Source organism: Cibotium barometz, chromosome 39, assembly GCF_041138505.1.
Source record: "Cibotium barometz isolate CiBa-2024 chromosome 39, ASM4113850v1, whole genome shotgun sequence".
NCBI classification, from domain to species: Eukaryota; Viridiplantae; Streptophyta; class Polypodiopsida; order Cyatheales; family Cibotiaceae; genus Cibotium; species Cibotium barometz.
Window position 1 is genome coordinate 10,060,675 of NC_141084.1, and position 20,923 is coordinate 10,081,597.

A 20,923-nucleotide genomic window follows, 5' to 3' on the forward strand; every position below is an offset into this window, starting at 1 on the left:
TGGATGATGTGTAGTTTCAAAAAACAGGCATGGTTTCTGTAAACAGAACATCCACAGTATTTAAGAACTGCACACATGAAATGTTTTTTCTTACGTAAACAACATGTTTTGCTCTAAGGAAGGCTTAAACGTTTAGTTTTTTTAGTATCAGATGGTATTTTGAGGGATAACTAGATCTGCAAAAGCAGGGTGATTAGGCTTGGCAAGCCATTGCTGTTGCATAGCTGTTCACTCTAAGCAATATGGGGTATCTGTGTGTGTAGCTGGAACGAAAGCCGCAGCAAAGGAGCTCGAGCGGATCGATCTTCTCTTTGGCCAATACGCCGACAAGAATGAAGACCTAATGATAGGGTGAGTCCATGCTGTCCTGTGGCTGACCTTCCGCTTTTATGCGAGCCTCAATTTCCAAAACCTTCAATGGATTTAAGGGATTAAGTGGCTAGCTATATATGTGTGTGTCCGTGCTTGCATGCATGCATGTAAGACTACTGGCCAGTTGCAAGCATTTAACAGAGAAGAACACACAACAGAAGACTGAAACACACAAAATGCAAGCACTCCAGCAAACCTATGTCTAATTCTCTATTATTAAAGGAGTCAATTACAAAGGATTGTCTTCACAACAAATGTAAACTAATCCTCAAACATAACCAATAGAAGAAGTCCCTGCTTTCCTCAAACACTGGCTGTTCTCATTCGTCTAAACGCCTTAAGAGCTTTACTGGTCTGCTTGATCTCCTGAAGAAGGAAGCAGACTGATTGGTGAATGAATAGGAGAGGGGAGGGGCCTATACCCGTCAATTCTGCACATCCCCGGGGCTGATAAGCTGCTATATGCAGTGCTTCGTGCAGGTTGTGGGTTGGCTGGCCAGCTAAAACCCTCCAAAATAGCTTATAAAGGGCCCACCTTTTCACATGTGGGCGTCTGGCTGCTGGCTGGTCCAGACCTGGCTGCCCTGTGTATATTTGATCCACCCATGTTATTGTGGCTCTTCTCTGCCTGCCTGATGCCCACTCTTTGCTCTTTGGCACTTTTTCACACATGATGCGCCCAGGTGTCTGCTGTCAGTGGGGCAGCCGATCCCAGAGGAAGGCTGCCTGGCCTGCAGGTATGTTACAATGTTTGTATGTATGTAACATTGCTTTCTTTTTGAGCAGGCCAGAAGGTATCGAGCAACTTTGTCGTGACCTTGCAGTCGAGCCCACAGACATACGAGTTCTCTTGCTTGCATGGTAACAATCATGATATCAATCACTTAAACTAAGCTATTTGGCAATAGCGGCATACAGAGCTTTTGAATGTATTGATAGTTTTAACTCATTATTAGTATGCTTATATTAGGAAATTGCAAGCGGCACGACAAGGCTACTTCAGTTTGGTGAGTGATGAAACTAATCCTTGAATTTTGACATCTAATTGATTATTGCCATGCTTACTCCTATGTGTTTCTACCTCATCTAATGACTTGTCTTATCTTTAATTCGATGCCATACACCAAGGAATGCACATACAGGTTGTACTTTTTCTTCACTCATGGGTTGGATAATGTTCGGTGTGATGACACATGCTGAACTTATATTCACTAGCTATTCTTTTTGGAAGATGCATTTCAAATGACGCTATTTAGGTCCTTTTTTTCCTAATAAAAGATCCTTCAATGAATACAAAGAAAAACTATTGTCCTGAAGGAGATTACAACCCTCCGAGGAGGTAGAAATGCTAGAAAAAGTAAGGGGGACGGGGGGCGATGCTCCCTCCATGGCTGGCCCCTCAGGGAGGGGGACTACATCCTCGGGGGAGGGGGAAAAGCCACATTGAGGCTTGTAATGCTAGAAAAGACTGCCATCGTACCATGTGAGAAGGGGTCTGGGCTCCATATGTGTAAGGAGGTTGCACGCCACTGTAGCATAATCTTAAGAGTCGTCCGCATGAGCTCTCAGCATTCTTGGAGAGTATGGATGATGTCTATCCAGATGAAGAAAGTGGTGACCATACCCTCTATAGTTTCACCTCAAGGGACAACCAGGATCGCTAGAACCTCAGCATTGGTGATAGTCATGATCAGGAGATGTGTGAGTGTGAGGGTGTGACTCTCACACTCACCGTTCTCCTCAAAGATCTGTGAGTGTGAGGGCGTGACTCTCACCATTCACCTCAAAGAGGAGTGCCGGCACTACCTCCATGGCCCATGCAATGGTGCCCTAATTAACAAAATGAGCTGCCGTCCTGTCCATCGTGAACAGGTGCATAATTGGTGGCTGGTGTGCCCTCAATCAAGTGAAGCCAAATCTTCCTTCCCAAAAGGGCAAAGGAGGAGAAGAAGTGTAGTTGGGTGTTGGGGGGGGGGATCGTAAGATCTCTCCAATGCCACTCTCTTGAGTCCCATTGCAACTGAACCAGGGGGCGGTTCTCCCAAGGCCAGAGATGCCAAGCTGGATAATGAGCAGCTGGTTATCTCAATCAGCTTCCTTTCCAATCAGGCAAAGGAGGAGAAGAAAGTGAAGTTGGCTGTTGGGAGAGCTCTCCAATGCCACTCTCCTGGGTCCAGTGCCATTGAGGGTGCTTCTGCCAAGGCCAGAGATGCCAGGATGGATTATGCATGGCTCAAAAGGAGAGGGGTTGATGTGCCACGCCATGCCTGTAGAAGCCTGCCACTTGAAGCTGCTTTTTTTTTGGGGGGGGGGGGGGGGGGACTGCAATTTTCCTTGGACAGGGTACCCCGCCCATGGGTTGCAGATGGTTTCAATAGCGGATCTTGAAAGCTAATGGGGGGGAGGTCCTCTTGGATCAAGACGGGGATGTCACGGTGAGAAAATATTGCTACCCATACTAGGGATGGGGGGAGTCAATCGGGGTCTTACCACTCTAGGGGGATGGCCCACACCTCCCCCTACAAAACCCTCTTAAAACCAAAAAAAAAGGAAGTCCTGGCAAGGCAGTTTGCTTGTGTGTGTGTGTGTGTGGTGGTGGTGTTTTTTTTTTTTTGGGGGGGGGGTGGGTGGGTGTGGCCATCAGGAGTCAAGGGATTGTGTTCTAAGGTGGTCCTAAGGGATGTGGGGGCGGGAATCAAGGGGATGAATCATAGGGGATTTCAAATTAAAGGTTGCTGCAAGTGTTCTTTGTCCACAATGGGGATTTCAAATTAAAGGGGATGAATCATAGGGGATGAATCATAGGGGATTTCAAATTAAAGGTTGCTGCAAGTGTTCTTTGTCCACAATGGGGGGGATTGGTAGAGTGCCGGTGTAAGTGTGGCTTAAGCTTGGAAAACCATGGCTTCGAATTTGTTCTTGAAAGGCTGGTGAGCTTGCGAAGAGGGGGCTTTGGTGAAGATCCATCGAATGTTGGGGGGCCAAGGGTTACGATTTATTATGATTATTATTAATTTTTTTCTGGAGGAAGAGATCCTTCTATTAGTTACAAATCAAAACAACTATGTTGGCTAAGTACAAACTCAGCTCTGTGGAGGGCGGAGAGAATCAAGAAAACTGAAAAAAAGGGAGGGTGGGGGTGGGGGGGAGGGGGCTCTCCTCCCCCAGATGGCCACCTTGGGAGGAGAAGGCTACCTCATACAATGAGGTGGGGGGAGGGAACCAACCACACAGGTGGTCTATAATGCAAAGTGGGCTCACCACCACTGTCAGTGAGAAAAGGATCATGACGCCACATTTGCAGGAAGGTCTCGCGGCGCTTGTGATTGGAGCTACCCTGAAGCTTCCCCAAATGTCCACAGTGGGTATGAATGATATTGAGCTAGATGCTCCGTATGGACTTTGTTGGCGGGGTGAGGGTGCCCTTGATGGTCTTGCTAGAGCGAGCTCTTCAAATATGCAGCAATTATCCTGCAAATTTCCCATCTCTGGTAGGAACCAGGAGTCCAATGATTAGAAGCGGGAGTTGGAATTGGGACTATGGAGATGTGATGAGAGACCTGGAAGGCAAGGTCCCCTCCATCCTCCTCATGCCATGGCGGCCTTAGCGTTAGTGGCCCAAGCAATTATGCCCCAAGTAATTGTGCTGTCTTTTTTATTTTTTATTTTTTTTTGGGGGGGGGGGTTTCTATAGTGAAAATGCGGAGAATCCTCTGCCAGACTTATTGGGCCTTCGGGCAATCCGAGAGGCAATGTCGTTGGGACTCCTGAAGATGGCCACACCTCGAACAAATGCTAGCTTACCTTTGATGGCCAGCCAAGTGCCAACCGCTAGGCTTTGATGCATCAATTGCCATAGAAAGAGAGTGATCTTTTGTGGCTGAAAATTGTCCCATGACCTCTTCCAGAAATATGAGAGAAACTGAGGGAGTCCCTGAGACTGCCATTGCCTTGTTGCTGCTTTGCTGGAATGTCCTCGATCTAGGGCATCTGAATCCTCCGGCCCAGAAATGCGGTGTATGAAAAGAAAGGGGTGCTAGGAGCCTCCTCTCTTTCAAAGGGGTCATGCCATATCCACTCCTCTAGATCCCACTCAAGTTGTAACATGCAGAAGCTTCGTGGACGAATCGGTAACTTCAATGCTCAGAATTCAACAATCATTCACGACGAATATAACGCACAATATTGAAGAAGATGCGTAGAAAATAAAGAGAGAGAGAGGGAGAAGAAGACACAGTCTTGGCATTGCTTCATGTGTAGGACAATGCACACCTGACCTTGGACGCGTAGAGTGGACTGTGGAACCCTGGCTAACTTATACCGGACTAGGCTCACATGGGTCCAGGTCCTGCATCTTCTTGTTCAGATATGTCTACGTGGCATCCAAGTGCGGGATGCACACATGACATCCCCTTCTGCTTAACTTGACGGAAGCTGCATAGCCTCCAAATAGTCCGTGTCAATAAAGTTGGATAGCCTTCAAGGAACTCTTTGTCAAGTCATGCTGCTTCGTGGGTCGGTCGGTCATGAAACTTCTTGAGAAACTGTCTTTGTCTTCGGCCTGAGCCATGCTTGAAGCCAACTGACATGGAACACATTGTTCATAGTCTAGCTTGGAGGTAGCTTCAACTTCATTGAAAGCTCATCAGGCTTTCTCTGGATGGGAAAAGGTCCGAAGTTCCTAAACGATATGGTTTTAGCCAACTGACATGGAACACATTGTTCATAGTCCAGCTTGGAGGTAGCTTCAACTTCATTGAAAGCTCATCAGGCTTTCTCTGGATGGGAAAAGGTCCGAAGTTCCTAAACGATAACTTTGGGCATTGCTTGCCCACCTGTTTCAGTCTTTGCTTCATGATTCAAAGATAAACCCTATCTCCTTCCGAGAACTTCACATCCCTTCGGTCTTTGTTGGCCTGTCAAGTGTAGGCCTCCTGGAGAGAGCAACCTCGTGTATACATACATATCCAGGGTCCCGTGCTAGGTCTGCCACTATGCGAGCCACTAAGTGGCGAACCCCAGAGGCATCCGCACTCCCGGAATCAAAGAAGTGAGCCAGCTCCCAGAGTCGGCCTATCACGTCTGTCACCTCCAGATCGCTCACATGGTGAGAAAACTCAACTGCCTGAGTCTTCAGCATGCTAAGAGCGATATCCAGAGTCCACTCCCGGTCACTAGTGTCACAAAGAGGGAAGGAGAAGGCCACCGCCGCTGAATGAAGTGCCTCCTCCCCTCGGGCTGGAGGTATCACCACATGCACTCTGATGGGTGCTGGCTCATGGGGGCCCTCCGCTCCAAAAAGCCGTGTGAAGGAGTAGTCAAAAGCCTCCGAGCGCTGTCTAGCGTCGAGCCTACTCAGCCGACTGCGGATAGAGGATCTCCGTGAAGCCCGAATCGGCATGGTAGGTCTCCTCTATGGAGCTCGAGCAAGGTCGGTGCTCAGTGCCCGCCGCACACAGGTGAGTGCCAGGGTACTGCCAGGGCCTCCCGAGGAGCTGAGGCGAGCGGAGGGGGAGGGGGGAGGGGGGAGGGGGGGAGAAGGGGGTGGGGAAGGAGCCGCTGACAAAACGGGAGTGGGAACGGGAGGATGCGAAGGCGGAAGCGAGACGGGAGGGGGGGTGGGGGCGAAGGAGGGGGTGCTGGCATCTCCAGATCCTCAGTCTGCGCTGGGGTCTCAGGGGAGCAAAGCTGTTCCTCACTGGAACCCAGTGATGCTGAGACTGTGACTGCTGCTGCATCGGCCTCTGGGCTTGCTGCTGTGGGGCTGTCTCCCTCTACAGCACCGCTGTCCAGGCTGCCAATCCGAGGTCTCCGTGGGCTGAGCAGGTGTCCCGGAGGCTGCCTGCCAAGCCGCATCTGTGGGCAGGCCATCGCGGGCCTGCTGCTGTGGTGAAGGTCGGGGTCTCCTGCGAGGGCAGGCCTTGGCCAGGTGGCCGACCTGCCTGCATATAAAGCACTGGTTCGGGAGCCCCGAGAACTCCACTCTCTGATCAATCCATCCCCCCCCTATCCTAGGTAGCTGAATGACCTTCGAAAGGGAGGAGATGTCAGGAACCAAAACCCTGACCGAAGGCAGGCCAGCTGCTCTAGCCACCACTGAAGCTGCTGTGGGGCCAGTCTCAAGCACCGAGCCCACCAATGCCCCTATCCTAGAAAGGAGCGGAAGGTACTCGCGGCGGAGTCCAGGGAAGCAAACTGTGACATGAAAAAGGCACTCTCCCTGCTTGGCCGCTGCTGGGTCAAAGCCATGCTGCCAAGGTCCAAAGAAGGCCCGAGCAACCCTGATGTCCAGGGGACTCATGGCTAGGACCTGGGCCACGCTCTGGGCTGTCTCGAACTCGATCTGGTAGTGTCCGTGGCCCAGTAGCTGAACGTCCAGGATCTTGCCCACATCTGTGAGAAGGCGGGCCTGGAGAAGATCCCGGATCTCCCCTCTGCTGGGGTGAGTGCCGACTATACGGCAGATGGTGGAATGTGCCTGGAGGCGTTCCACCTCTGGGGCGAGGCTCGCTTCCTCTTCTCACGAAAGAGAAAGCCTGATGGGGGTATCCTCAGGGGCGGGCGAGGGGGCTGCGGAAGAGTCCCTTTGAGGTGGGGCGGGAGGAGCCTTCATCAGTGTCTGAAGCTTTGTCGAAGGCGAAGCGTAAACAGAAAGCCCTGCAGGAACCGAGCTGCACAAACGGCGGAGCGGGGAGGGGTGGAGGGGGAAAGGGCCGAAGACGACGGAGGAGGGGGAGAAAAAAGGGGGGCGGAAAGAAAATGAGGGGAGGGGATTACAAACAAAGGCGGCAAGGGCAGGGGGGGCGGAAGAGAGACGGAGCAGGGGGGGGCTGGCGCAAAAAAGGAAAGAGCCGTGGAGGGGGGGCTGGCGCGAACAAGCAGAGACAGGGGGGGGGCGCAAAAGAGCACAGGCGTGGGGGGGGGGGGGGGGGGGCGCGAATGAGCACAGGGGGGGGGGGGGGGGGGGGGGGGGGGGGCGAATGAGCACAGGCGGCAATGAACAGAGGCAGGGGGCGCTAAAGAGCAGAGGCGGGGGAGATGCGAGGGCAGATAGGAGGCGGGGAAGGGGGTGAGCGTGCAAGCTGCAGCGTGAGGAGGGGGGGGAGCGGAAGCTTCGTCTTTGCCAATAAGTTAGCCACTGAAACCTGGTTTTTCCCAATTTAGCAATTGTCATGGTGTCTTGTCATGAACAAACAATGTGCCTGCGGAGCTCGAACAGGAAGAGCCCAGGCAACACTCGTCTTGGAAGTCAATGATCCTATAAAGTGGGCAAAACGCCTCATGGAACATACAATGAAACCTCCCATGGATCTCAAAGTATACGAGGCAACGATATATGTAATGCTCCTTTGTCTCAACCTGTGTGGCATATTCAGCATATCCTCTTCCACCTCATTGTTGTGATGGAGGTATGTGATTGCCTGGAAGAGTGCATTCACTACCATGGGGGCTGCAACAACAAACTCTGCTTGGATAATCTCGTGTGGGACCGATGGTTTGTTGTGGATCATACTGGAGAACAACATGACCTGCAGCCTCTCAACTTGCCAATCCTCATCAGATAAATCTGGCCCCCAAAAAGCTGCTCCAAACATCAAGGCTAATGTGACGAGGGTGTCAAAAAGTCTTTGTCTTGGGCTACTGGAAATGTGCCTAGAAGAATTGCCGCTCAAGGAAGCTCTAGGCCACATATTCCCACGTCACTTTGGCATGTGCTGCGAGAACCATGGTGAAGCGTGGGCTATTGCACCAAGGTAGACATAGGATGAGACAATCTCCATAGTTCCCCTCTATATGTGAAGCGCAATCTGGATGTGAAGAGGCGGGAGGTATTGAAGACCATTACCTTGGTTTTACCAAGGTTAACACTTAGGTCTCGTTGAGTGCAAAAATCTTGTAAGGCATCCAATGTCTCTGAAGCCCCTTGGCTGAATATGAAAGCAGGACGATGTCATTGCATAGAGTAGTAGGGGGGTCAGTATGCGTGCCAGTGTGGAACCAGCCCCGCCTAATCTTTCAATAAAGCTCAAGATATTGGCCAAAAAGAGTGGGTGATAGAGGCAGCCCTGTTTCACCTCAAAAGTGCTCGAAATCTCCTGCTGCGACATACCTCTTGGGGCTCTCACTCGTTTGGTGATAGAGGGCGATGATGCTACAAACCATGTCAGATGGGATTCCTATCTCTTGTAGACAGTGGACGTGGGCTTGGGGTACAATATTAAGAGCTTTGCAGGAATCCACAAAGTAGCAGTAAATCCTCTGATGTCGTGCTCTGCCCCCTTGGATGACGGCACGGAGGGTGAATATGTGATCAAGGGTAGAGTAGCTCCTCCGAAAGCTTGCCTTTCTCGAGGCTTTGTATCTCTGTCTCTTTGCAAATGAACTGAGCTCGGCCTTCAGCACCGATCCATAAAGGTTGGCCATGTGTGGCCAATCATGATCGTCTTGTAGTTATTAGGATCAAGTGGATCTTTGGCTTTGAGGATGGGGGTGATGGTGTTAGTGGACTAAGAGGGTGGAAATCCTTCACAAAGGGTTCTATTGAGCATGTAGGCTAGTAGGGGTGGTGCTAGGGTATCATCAGCATGCGAGATGTTCGTGGACCAAGAGGGTGGAAATCCTTCACAAAGGGCCCTATTGTTAACGGAAGGGCAACTAAACACGGAAAATCTAAACAATCATGAAATCTGAATAAACACATAAGCATGCCAGATATAAAGATGATAACAACACTGCACAGTACACCACACTAGGGGTCAGAAGATGGGCTGACCCCCCCCCCTTCTCTTTATGGTTAGATTACCAAAAAGGAGTCTGCTTCCAATACAACTTTGTGGGTGCCTAGGGTTCACCACTGGCTGCACCTGTTTCTTCCAATACAATATGAAAACAGATCAAAACAATTCACAAGCTCTGAGTTGGACACTCCTCAGAAACCAAGAGCATTCCCGGCATAAAGCACATGCAGAACAACCATGGACAACGCATAGCACTCCCACATCAGCCTGGGACAGCTCTTCTTCATTCTCTTTCACCTGTTAGGTTCACAGAGTAGGTCGACTAGCCTTTTAGGGCTGTTACAACAGTCCACCAGCCCTCAAAAACCCTAAAACAGGTCATACAACAGTAGTCTATGCTCCAGAAGGCCACCAATCAGTAGATACCAGCTTGTACCTCAAAAAAGACCAACCTCCTGGCCTCCCGGACAGTTGACCAGCCTCTGTATATGGCTGTTATCAGCCCGCCAAATACTACAGCAGCTTGAATAACAGTTGACCAGCCTCTGTGTGTTTTCCTTGGATAAGTTTTTACGCGAGAGAACACGCCCGAACAGTTCCAGAACAGTCGACCAGCCTCTGTTGTGGCTGTTTACAGCTTGCTAACATTAACAAAAGCTTGCATGATGATTGGACAGCCACTGTCTTCCACTTGGATGAGATTTCAAGCGAGAGAATCCACCAAATCTGCCCCCAAACAGGTCGACCAGCCCTCAGCCACCAAAAAGCAGGCGCCTACTCGAGAACTGGAGTTCCTACTCTCATAATAGGGCTTCCCTGCTGGAAATAGCCCACACGTATGCTTTTCTGGTCCAGAAGGGGCGCCTACTAGAAATTGGCCCAAATACTATCCAGGGCCTGACTTTTGGCCGCCACGTGTATTAAATAAGTCTTGCCCAATGTGTACTCACTTATAAGTTGTCCGGTCACTTATAAGTGAGTGTGAACTTGCACCAATAATTATTAGCATGTGAACTCATAAAGCTGTAAATTGGGTTTTGGGGATACTTACCACTTGCAAAACACATGTAGACCACTTGTCGGTCCCAAACAGGTGTGCACATACACGTCCAAGGGTGCCCAGGCATCCCCAGCCCCATGGACAACACAGGCAGAAATCTCAAGCATTGTCCAGGCAAACAATACAAGTCATCCAAAGATAAAATCAAAGTCATGCATACACGTGAGTGCAGCTAGACTAAAAGAAACACCCATCTATTGATTTGTATCCGATAAAATGTCAGGCTCATGATACTTTCGGAACCTTCCTAGAACATAAATACAAAAGATCTCCAGGATAGCTAGTCCCAGGAACTTACATCATGGCAGGCTCCATGAGCCATACATGTACACCATGTCAGGCCCCACAAGCCACACATGTACTATCATGTCAAGCTACACCTACTGTCATGTCAGGCTCCATATGCCACACAAACACACCATGTCAGGCTACACTAGCCATACATGTATGTCATGTCAGGCTCCACATGCCACACATGAACAGTAGAAAAACAGAAGCTGTGAGGAATTTTGTGACACCTATTGAGCATGTAGGCTAGTAGGGGCACTAGGGTATCATTTGCATGTGAGATTTACTTAACAATGAGTCCCTCGTGATCCTGGGCCTACCCATTACGTAGTTTACAAATGGCCTTAAGGACCATACCCTTTGTGGAGAAGGTGGAGGTGGTTGGGCGGGGATGTGGAGGTGGGGGGAGAGGTGGCTGATGGGGGATATGATAGAGGGAGCGTGCATAGGAGTGCGGTGATAGGTGTGGGGGGGTGATGTTCTTAGAGTTTCCTCCAAGCCTCTTTTTGCAGTCGGCCCTAAGAAGAGTTGGTATAATGCATCCTCTTTCTGAGCGTAGAACTTCTTGCGTTGGATGTGGTGCTAAGAAATCTGTTGCCTTGGCGCTTCATAATTTTCCCAATGCGTACCTCATGCTTAAGACAGGAGCGTGTGGTTTGGCATTCGTCATCATATCAACAGTTTTGGGGCATTGAACTGCATGGTGGCTTGGTGATAGGCCACCACGTGCAGATGAAAGACGTGGTGGCCGATGTGTGGAGAATGTTGGTGAGTTGTGATGTGAGGGCAGATAGGGCGACAGAAGGATTCACATCTTGGAGGTAGCGATAGATGTTGTAAGAGTAAACAAGGTCAAGCTCGTGATCAGAATGGACCTAGGTGTAATGTGGGATAGGGATGGTGGCGGGGGGAAGGGTTGTGTGTAGGTGAGAGTGAAAGAGAGGTAGGCATGGTCGGATTCAAAGAGGGGTGGCGGGATGGAGAAGTCGAGGAGAAGGCATCCCAAAGTCGGAGATCCCATCAAGTAGTCCACGATGCTGGCACCTCCTGAGTAAATGAATCATGTGAGAGCGTCGGAGGAGGGCCATGGGTGTTAGAATTTTGTGCATCTCATTGTGTGGGAATTGGACCTTTTATTGGCGCACATGTATTTTCTCATGTTTTGCTAGTCGTGGTTGTTTTATGCTAGTCGGCCAGTTTCATGGCCTCCTCCTCTCATCACTGGTTATCATTCCTTCCAAGCACATTGTAATGCCCATCTGCTGGCTGTTGCCATTGTAAGCCTCTTGCTAATCAATCAAGGTGATCTTGTTTGCCGATCGCTCTCTCTTTCTCTTCCTTTGTCTATGCTTCCGCTTGTGCATACGTCGTGGGTGATTCCGGTGAGATTTGCGGGTTCTGTTTGCTGCAGTCCAGCCCTCTGTATCTCAGATTTCTGAGAGGGGACTGATTGATCCCAATGCCTTGCTCCATTGGAAAGTGCTTGAGAGAAGTCTTGGAGTGCTGAGATTTGCAGTTTTTGCTATGGATATGGGTTGCCCCTGTATGATCAAGGAGGACAAGTTGGATGGAACGAACTCTTCTCATTGAAAGCGGGATTGGTTTATTCATAAGGTATATGGGAGATTGTTTAGGGTAGTCAGAAGAAGCCTGAGCATCCTCAAAACTCGAGGTGTTGGACCGAGGTTCAGGAGTATGAATTACTTGCAGAATTACAAGACTAGGAGGATCGTGATTCGAAGGCGCACTTGGTGCTTGTGCATACCATTATGAAGGAGGTCTCACCGGCCGTGCAATCTCTTGTCAGTGCAAATCAAGTTTGGTCCAAGTTGGAGGATCTCTATGCATGAGATTGCTTGATGAGAGTAGCAACTCTACAAGGGCAACTTTACAGTCTGGTATTTTTTGCTGGTAGTTCAATGCAGTCTTTTTTAATGAAGGCCAAGGTTATCCATGACCAGTTACTGGCAATGGGTGCTGCCTTGTCCTCTGCTCAGTCGGCTTCACTTGTCCTCACAAAGCTTCCTCTAGAGTATAATGTGGTTTCTTGGGCTTTGTGGTGCCAGGTCATAGAAAGCAAGTTGGATTTTGATGACCTCAACTCCCTTCTTTTGGAAGAAGAGTCCGTCCTCGTTTCACAGGGAAAGTTCAAGGTGTCTCTTAATGATCAGGATTAGGCCCTTGCTTTAGTACAGTAGAAATGTCGGAGCTAATGCTACTCTTGTGGGAAGAAAGGACATTTGTCTAAAGACTGCTTGTCCAAGAAGAAGGACAAGGGCAAGGGCAAGTCTTCAAGGGCAAAGATAGGACACATGACAGTGATTTAGATGCTTCTAGTGACTTATCTAGGGCTCCTAGGGCGCTTCCAGCTTGGGAGGACCAAGATGGTGTTCTTCTCTAGTTATACAGATAGTTTCCCCCATGTGCTTCTAGCCAGAGGAGGTTTGTGGGCGGGAGAGAGGGCTGTTAGCAGCTCCAATTTTTTGGTGTATGGGAACCATGAGTCAGAGTTCCAAGCATGAAAAATCTGGTAGGACAAGGTCAGCTTTGGAAGCTATGAACTAGACATTTCAGGTTTATTGCTTGGTGTAGCAGAGATTATGGACTGGATGTGTTCCAAGTTCATTGTCTGAGGTTTTGGGACGTGATGTGTTCACAGTCCACTGTTGGGGGATAATGGGTGTGGTTTGTCCGACAGTTCATCATTCTATATACTTGGAGTTCACTGCACATTGGTGTGGGACTTTGGAGCCAAGCACATTTCTTTGCTGTTTAGGGTGGCATTTTGTTTCAAAGAGTCGGGTTGGCAAATGCTCTTTCCGAGGTGTATCCGGTAGTGCGCAATACTGGAGTGTCCATGGTTGCATCTTCATCAGCTTATCTTCTTCAGACTTTTGTACACTATGAGCTACAGAGGGGGTGTTAGAGTTTTGTGCATCTCATTGTGTGGGAAGTGGACCTTTTATTGGCGCACATGTATTTTTCTCATGTTTTGCTAGTTGTGGTTGTTTTATGCCAGTCGGCTAGCTTCATGGCCTCCTTTATAAAGACCTCGTCTCATCACTTGTTATCATTCCTTCCAAGCACATTGTAATGGTTGTCGCCATTGTAAGCCTCTTGCTAATCAATCAAGGTGATCTTTTTTGCAATCTCTCTCTCTCTCTCTCTCTCTTCCTTTGTCTATGCTTCTGCCTATGCATACCCCAACAATGGGGACATCCCATTATAGATATCAAGACCATGTGCATCTCCCAATGCTAGGAAATGTCTCCCATACATTGTGACCTCCTCATGGTCCTGTGATGATCTCTGTAACCCCGTGTCAATGATGCCCAGCTCCTATAGTCAAATAGGGCCATCTAGATCAAACCTGGTGACTCCTTGTGTTGGTGTTAATTTTTAAAGCCTCGAGCAGGACGACTTCCCCCACTTGTGAGAACTCGAGTATGCAAGGCTTGTCCAAACATCAAATAGTAGTCCACAAGCAGAGTCGAATAGTGCAGGTGACATGTGGCATTGCCTCGTGTGGCAACGATGACTTGGCGATGGTTACATGGCATTTTGGTACTGGTGGCTGATAGCAATACTACTGGCCGACTAGGATCATTAGTGCATATATATATATGTGGTTAGCCAAATCGTCATATTCATTTGCTTTCCTTCTTAGTGTTGGTGAAGTGCTAGCCAGGAGTGTACAGAAGGTCAATGGGTTGTGATTTGACATCTTCATTCTCACCCACATCGTGTACTTGAATTTCAGTTGTATTACTTCTTTCTTGTACATAATATAGTGCATTAGTTTAGGACTCTTGTGTGTGTTGTATGTGTGATTCTGCTGCACTCTTTTTTCTCTCTCTAGAAAACCCTAGCACATAGGCACAAGTGTTTTGCAGGGCTTGCCTCGGAAAGTTGACTCCCACTCGAACCTGTCTGTGTGGTAAAAACCTCTCTTAGGGCTTTGATGAGTCGCTGCATAGAAAATGACATCCTTGCCTGTGAGTCTCGCTTAAACCTCTTGGATCGGACCATAGGGTGCCATTGCAATTCTATATTGCTAACCTTAGGTGTTTGGTCTCAGAGACCCCATGCCCCTATTTGGGGTGACACTCAATGATAATGATCCATCATCCGACCATCTCTGTACACCTCCCACTTGCCTGCTTTGCGGGCCTTATGAACCGTCGTCATTGCTTCCTGCTGGTGTGCCACCTTAGCCAGGGTGAGATCATCCCCTATGTAAACTTGTGTGCCCTTGAGGGATTCTGTGAGGATTACTGTTATTACTTAGTATTTCATCCACTTATCTGTGTATTTAAGACTGAAACTGAAAGTAGACTTGAACACAGATGTTTGATTGATTGATTGAAATTGTGATACAACAGGCTCCTTATATAGGAGTTCAAGAGACACGAATGAAAAGACACATCCCATGACCAATAGTCATGACTCTAGGCGAAGAGACACATCCTTTGGACGAATAGCTGCAACCATTGGGTGAAGAGTTGCAACCCTAGAGCGAAGGGGTGTGACCAGTCGTCGAAGGAGTGTGGCTCTTGATGAAGAGGCATGTCTCTAGAGCGAATAGTCGTGACCTTCTGAGTGTAGGGGTCCTCTGTAATCATGTCACTTTAGTATCTGTAACCATAAGGAGACTGTTTATAATGAACTAAGTCACAATCGTGACATTCCCTCCCATTTAAAATAAAACCCATGTGATTAAATGAGAGTCGGTTGTCTGCCAAAGAATTCTTGGAGGAGTTGAGGATATTGTTGCATTTCTTCATCTGTCTGCCAAGTAGAATCTGACTCATCCAAGTCCATCCACTTAACAAGAAATTCTGTAGTAATCTTCCGTCTTGTTTCTTTCTGACGAACGTCAAGAATCTTCTCAGGAACAAGAATAATGTGATCATCTTCAATCTCAGGAACATAAGAAGATAACTCCGGAATAGATGAATCTCCTTGTATGTATTCCTTGAGCCAAGAGGTGTGAAATGTCGGATGAATTTTTCCCCAAGATGGTGGAAGATCCAACTTATAACTGACAACTGAAATCTTCTTTATAACTTTAAATGGACCATAGAAACGCGGTCGCAACTTCGGAAAGACTGACTTTACTGTCTTATATCGATGCGGTGCAACATAAAGCAAAACCAAGTCACCTGCTTGAAACTCAGTATGCCTTTTGTGCTTATTCGCATACTTCTGATACTTCTGCTGAACATGAATGTCTCGAACTTGCACAAGAATATCTTGCATTTCTTGAATCAACTGATCTGCTAATGCCACCTTGTGTTGAAGAACAAAGTTTGTAGGCACAAGCGGAGTGTGACCATATGCTGCTTGAAAAGGAGTCATTCCAGTGACTGAATGCGGAGAATTGTTGTAAGTAAACTCCACAAGAGGCAAATATTCTTCCCAAGAAGCTAATCTTGTCTGAATATAATGTCTAAGCATTTCTTCCAAAATTTGATTTACCCGTTCTGTCTGTCCATCTGTCTGAGGATGATAGGCAGAACTGAACAAGAGATTCGTACCAAGAGATTTGAATAAGGAAGACCAAAAATGTCCAGTAAACTTCGGATCTCTGTCAGAAACAATAGATCTTGGCAATCCATGAATTCTGAAAATATGCTGTACGAACAACGTTGCAAGATTTGGAGCAGAAACTGTCTTCTTGCAAGGAATAAAATGTGCCATTTTGGAAAACCGATCAACCACTACTAAAATTTGAGCATTGTCTTTCTGCGAACGCGGCAAAGTAGTGATGAAATCCATGCTTATGCTTTCCCATCTTTCCTGAGGAACTGGCAAAGGCTGAATCAATCCTTGAGGAAGTTGTCATGAAGCTTTCATAATTTGACAAGCTTTAACAAACTTAATAACATCCTGTTGCATCTGAGGCCAAAAGTATGTTGCTGATAACAGACGATATATCTTGTTAATTCCAAGATGAGCTGCAAAGGGTACTTCATGATGCTCTTGAATAAGGAGTTTTCGCAAAGATGCATTGTGAGGAACACAAATGCGATCTAAGTAATAAAGTAAATCATCTGCAATTGTATATGCGGCAAACATATTCATTTCTGCAACAGTAGGATGAAGAGATTTGAGAGCTCAAAAGACATCTCCAAAGTCTCTATCTGTCAAATACTCATGCTTAAAACATGCAGGAATCTCCATCTGCACATTTGAGATAGCAAAGTTCGTAGCTCGAGGCATGCGGCTCAAAGCATCTGCTACCACATTCTGTAATCCAGGAACATAGAGTATCGCCATGTGAAAATTCGCCAAAAATTCAACCCATCGTCCTTAACGAGGATTCATCACTGGCTGAGTAAAGATGTAGGTCAAAGATTGATGATCTATCTTAACCACTGAATCTGCACCAAGAAGATAATGCTTCCACGTTCTATAAGCATGAACAATTGCCAAAAATTCCTTGTCATAAACGGGATATCGCATTTGAATAGTCGAAAATTTATGACTATCAAAAGCAATAACACGATCATTCTGCAGAAGAACGCCTCCAGATGCTCTATCCGAAGCATCGGTCATGACGTCAAACGGCTGAGTTCGATCCACAATAGCCAAAACAGGTGTAGTTGTCAACGCATGCTTAAGATCATTAAAGGACTTTTCAGCTTCAAGTGACCATTGCAATTTATCTAACTTTGTAAGGGCCGTCAAAGGAGCAGCATATCTGAGAACTTGTGAACCTTGGTATGGTAAAAATTTGCTAATCCCAAGAAAGATCACACATCTGAAATTGTAAGTGGCAAAGGCCAATCAACAATGACCTTTATCTTCTTAGGATCAACTGCAATACCATGTCCAGAGATGATGTGTCCAAGATATTCCACATGATCTTTGAAAAACTGACTCTTCTTCTTGTTGATGTACAAGACATTGGTACGGAGTACGTCGAAGACAATCTGCAAATGCTGCTTGTGATCTGCTAAAGTCTTACTGAAGACCAAAATGTCATCCAGATAAACGATGACAAACTTATCCAAGTAAGGACCAAAGACGTCATTCATCAAAGTCATGAAAGTAGCTGGGGCATTGGTTAACCCAAAAGAAATGACCAAAAATTCATAATGTCCATACTTTGTTCTGAAAGCTGTCTTATACTCATCTCCAATTCGAATCCTGATTTGATGATAGCCTGACTTCAGATCAATCTTCGAAAATACCTTCGCACCAAGCAACTGATCAAAGAGCTCATCGATGCGAGGCAAGGGAAACTTATTCTTGATTGTCTGCTTATTAAGGGCATGATAATCAATGCAAAGTCGCAGAGATCCATCCTTCTTCTTGACCAATAAAACTGGAGCACCAAAAGGACTTTTGCTAGGACGTATATGACCTTTATCCAACAACTCTGCCAATTGTCTCTGAATTTCTTGAGATTTTGAATAAGAAAATCGATAAGGAGCTCGAACTGGCGGTGGTTGTCCAGGAATTAGATCAATCATATGATCTACAGAACGTCGAGGAGGCAATGTCGTTGGCAGCTCGTCAAGAAATAAATCCTTATAAGGTTGAAAGAAGGGCTGCTGTAAATAAGAAATATCTGATGGCGAGGATTCCAATTGGTCAACTGTATTGTCTTCTGCTTCTCGCAACATAACTAAGGCAGAAGTGCTGTCGCGTTTACGCACTAAGCGTTTGACTTGCATAGCAGAAACCACAGTAATCGGCTTAGAATTAAACAGACCTCGTAATTCCATTTCTTGATGATTATGATAAAGTCGAATGGAATGATCTCGAAAGCTGATCAAAGGATCATACTCATATAACCAAGACTGTCCAAGGATCATGTCACAGTGTGACAAAGGCATAATAGAGAAATTTAGCTGATCCTGATAGTCCTGAATCTGAAAATGCAACTGTTGAATCCGTTTGCTGCAATGCAAGAAAGAACCATCTGCAAGTTCCACTTGGAAAACTTCCGCACTCTGCTGAGTAGGTAATCGTAACTTGCTGACGAGAGTAGTTCCCACAAAATTAGTTGAGCATCCACTATCAACAAGAACATTGATAGGATGCTGGCCAATAAATCCCAATAAGCTCAAAACTTGATTGGAAAGGTTAACAAGCACTGAAGTATGGTTGTGGGCATTCAACATTAAAGCATTGACAACTTTAGAAACTCGCACTGCATGAACCACCTGCTTGCCTTTTTCTGGCGCAGAAGGATGATGATGTCCATGTTCACCTTCCGGGAAACATTCCATGTTGGAATTACGCTTTGGGCACTCATACCACCTGTGTGGTCCATTGCAAATTGTGCAAAGACCTGAAGGGTTGGCTTGAGAGGTTGAAGGTGCTGATGTAGAGGCTTGCTGACCGGCTGAGGTATCGCGGCGAAAATTGCGGCGATAGTTGGGTCGGCGACCTTGCCAATTGCGTCCTCGATTCCGATTGTTGTTGTTGGAAGAGGATCCTGTTTGGGAGGTTGCTGCCTGACCTGAAAATCTAGGCCGAAAGGGCTGTTGTCGAGTAGATTGCTGACCAAAGGATTGGGAATATTGAGACTCAGGTTGAGATAAATTTCCTCTGCGATTGTGTTGGGAGAAACGAGCACTGTTCGAGGACCGATTGCCAAAGAAGGATGTCCTGGGTTGTCGTCGTAGATCTCCAAGGCGCTCTACGTAGGCAATAGCAGCATCTATGGTCAGAGGGTTAAACTTCTGCACATCTTCCTGTAAGTTGGGTTCAAGCCCATCGATGAAGCTGTGTAGCTTGTCAGCGGGGTTGAGGCTCTCAATTTCCAGAGTTAAACATTGGAACTCTGTGATATACGCGGTTGAGGATCCTGTTTGCCTCAGGCAGCGGAGAGCAGACCGGGCATGGTAGTCCGCACTGGCAGGTTCAAAGGCCTTGCAGAGGGCGCGCCGGAATTTATCCCAAGTAGGAGTGTGTTTACCATCTGCAACACGTCGTTGCCACCATAGAAGTGCTCTATCCTTGAGTAGTGAATTGGCTAAAGCCACCTTCTTGCTTTCGACCAAATCGGTATTGGTCAGATATACCTCCATTTTGAATATCCATTGGTCAAGCACGCGCTTGTCGCGGCGACCATTATAAGGGGCAGGCAGTTTGACATCGAGTTTCTTTTTTTGTACAGCATTAAATATTTTATAAAGAAGTTGGAGTTCTGCATTGTTTACCTCGGCAGTTGGATCTGGTTCATCTTCATTTTCTGCTACCGAAGTCTCTGAAGAAGATGGTTGTGGATCAACGGCTGGTGTGCGCGCTGGATGGGGCCGCTGCAACTGGTCGAGTCGTCTGCTGATGGTAGAGAGACTTGTCGAAAAAGTTTGCTGAAGTGTCTCCATCTGCTCGCATAATAATGTAATAGCCTGCATTTGCTCGTCTTGTTGCTAGCCCTCTTCCTCTGAGATAGATGGCATGTTGGATCTGCTAGAGGGAGTAGCGCGGAGAAGCTGGTGAAATATGTGGTACTGCTGGAGGAGAGAGTGACAGTGAATCGTCTCCCAATTCTGCTAAGAAATCGGAGCCTAACTCCGAAGGCTCGAAGTCTTCCACCTCGTCGAGAGGAGGTGTCTCTGCAGGGGTTAATGGAGTGTAATCGGGCACAATGAGCTCGCTGTATACTCGAACCAAGGGCTGGAGCGAGATGATCCGGTTCACTGCATCCACACGGCACTCGTCCAGGAAATATGCAAGATGTGGGTACCGTCCCAAAATAAACTCGTAATGAGCAAGATGGTGTGCTGGACACGTCAAGTAAATATGCCAGATCACCCACGCCTGGAACTGAGTGGCGTGGCGGTGACTGACATATAATAAAAAGTCCAGGGGACTTGGTACATGAACTGGAGCCGGAACAGGTTCTGCAACAGGTTCGGGTAATGGGGCGGGCTCCGGTGTGGGTGTCTCCGGTATAATAATTATTTCCGGGGCTGGGCGAGGATTTTCGGGCAATATGGCTTCCGGGACCTCGTCTATGTACGAGATGTAAGGCGCGGGCTGATTGCTGTTGGGTTCCATTGGACGCCTTGTTGAGAAGGGGAATGTGTGCTAGAGTGGAGAGAAGTCCCTGGCATGGCAGCGTGTGAGAGGAGCGCACCTTTCCTGGAACGGCGTGTGAGTGAAGCGAATGGGCTGGCCGGCGAACGAATTCGTTGCGCTGGCCCCATAGTCGCTCCTTTTTTTTTTGATGTAGCAAAAGGGTACGTGGGTTAATAAAAAAATGGCCGCCCAAATTTATTAATGGGCTGGCCGGCTGGTCGTTTTATTAAACCCACGAAGGGCTGCGCCGTTTATTAAACCCACGAAGGCTGAATTGTAGAACGTAGCGCTTATTGCTTAAGCGGCCAAGAGGTGGGCAGCCTTGGGAAATAGCGAAAAGGTGCCATCGCTTGGGGAAGGAGCGCTGCCAAGGGGAAGGGGTACCTGCCGGGCTGATTTGATGACCAGTCGTGTGAAGGGATGC

The 20,923-nt window shown here is 47.6% G+C and overlaps 2 protein-coding genes across 3 annotated transcripts in view; one reads left to right on the forward strand and one right to left on the reverse strand.

The window, feature by feature from the left end:
• The window catches only part of LOC147615706 (defective in cullin neddylation protein (DUF298)), a 48,460-nt gene that overhangs the window by 696 nt on the left and 26,841 nt on the right, over positions 1-20,923 (forward strand). For both annotated transcript variants that reach the window (XM_086778275.1, XM_086778274.1), the window contains exons 2-4: positions 264-351; positions 1,159-1,233; positions 1,343-1,379. In XM_086778275.1, the coding sequence (XP_086634401.1) occupies positions 264-351; positions 1,159-1,233; positions 1,343-1,379 (200 nt within the window). The remainder of the gene's footprint in view (positions 1-263; positions 352-1,158; positions 1,234-1,342; positions 1,380-20,923) is intronic.
• Positions 19,888-20,478, reverse strand: LOC147615707 (uncharacterized). Its single transcript, XM_086778276.1, has one exon. It carries the CDS (start codon positions 20,476-20,478, stop codon positions 19,888-19,890), a length of 591 nt encoding a protein of 196 aa, XP_086634402.1.

Bases quoted from the DNA above. Each gene is read 5' to 3' on its own strand.
- LOC147615707 (XM_086778276.1), bottom strand. From the start codon at position 20,478: ATGGAACCCAACAGCAATCAGCCCGCGCCTTACATCTCGTACATAGAC.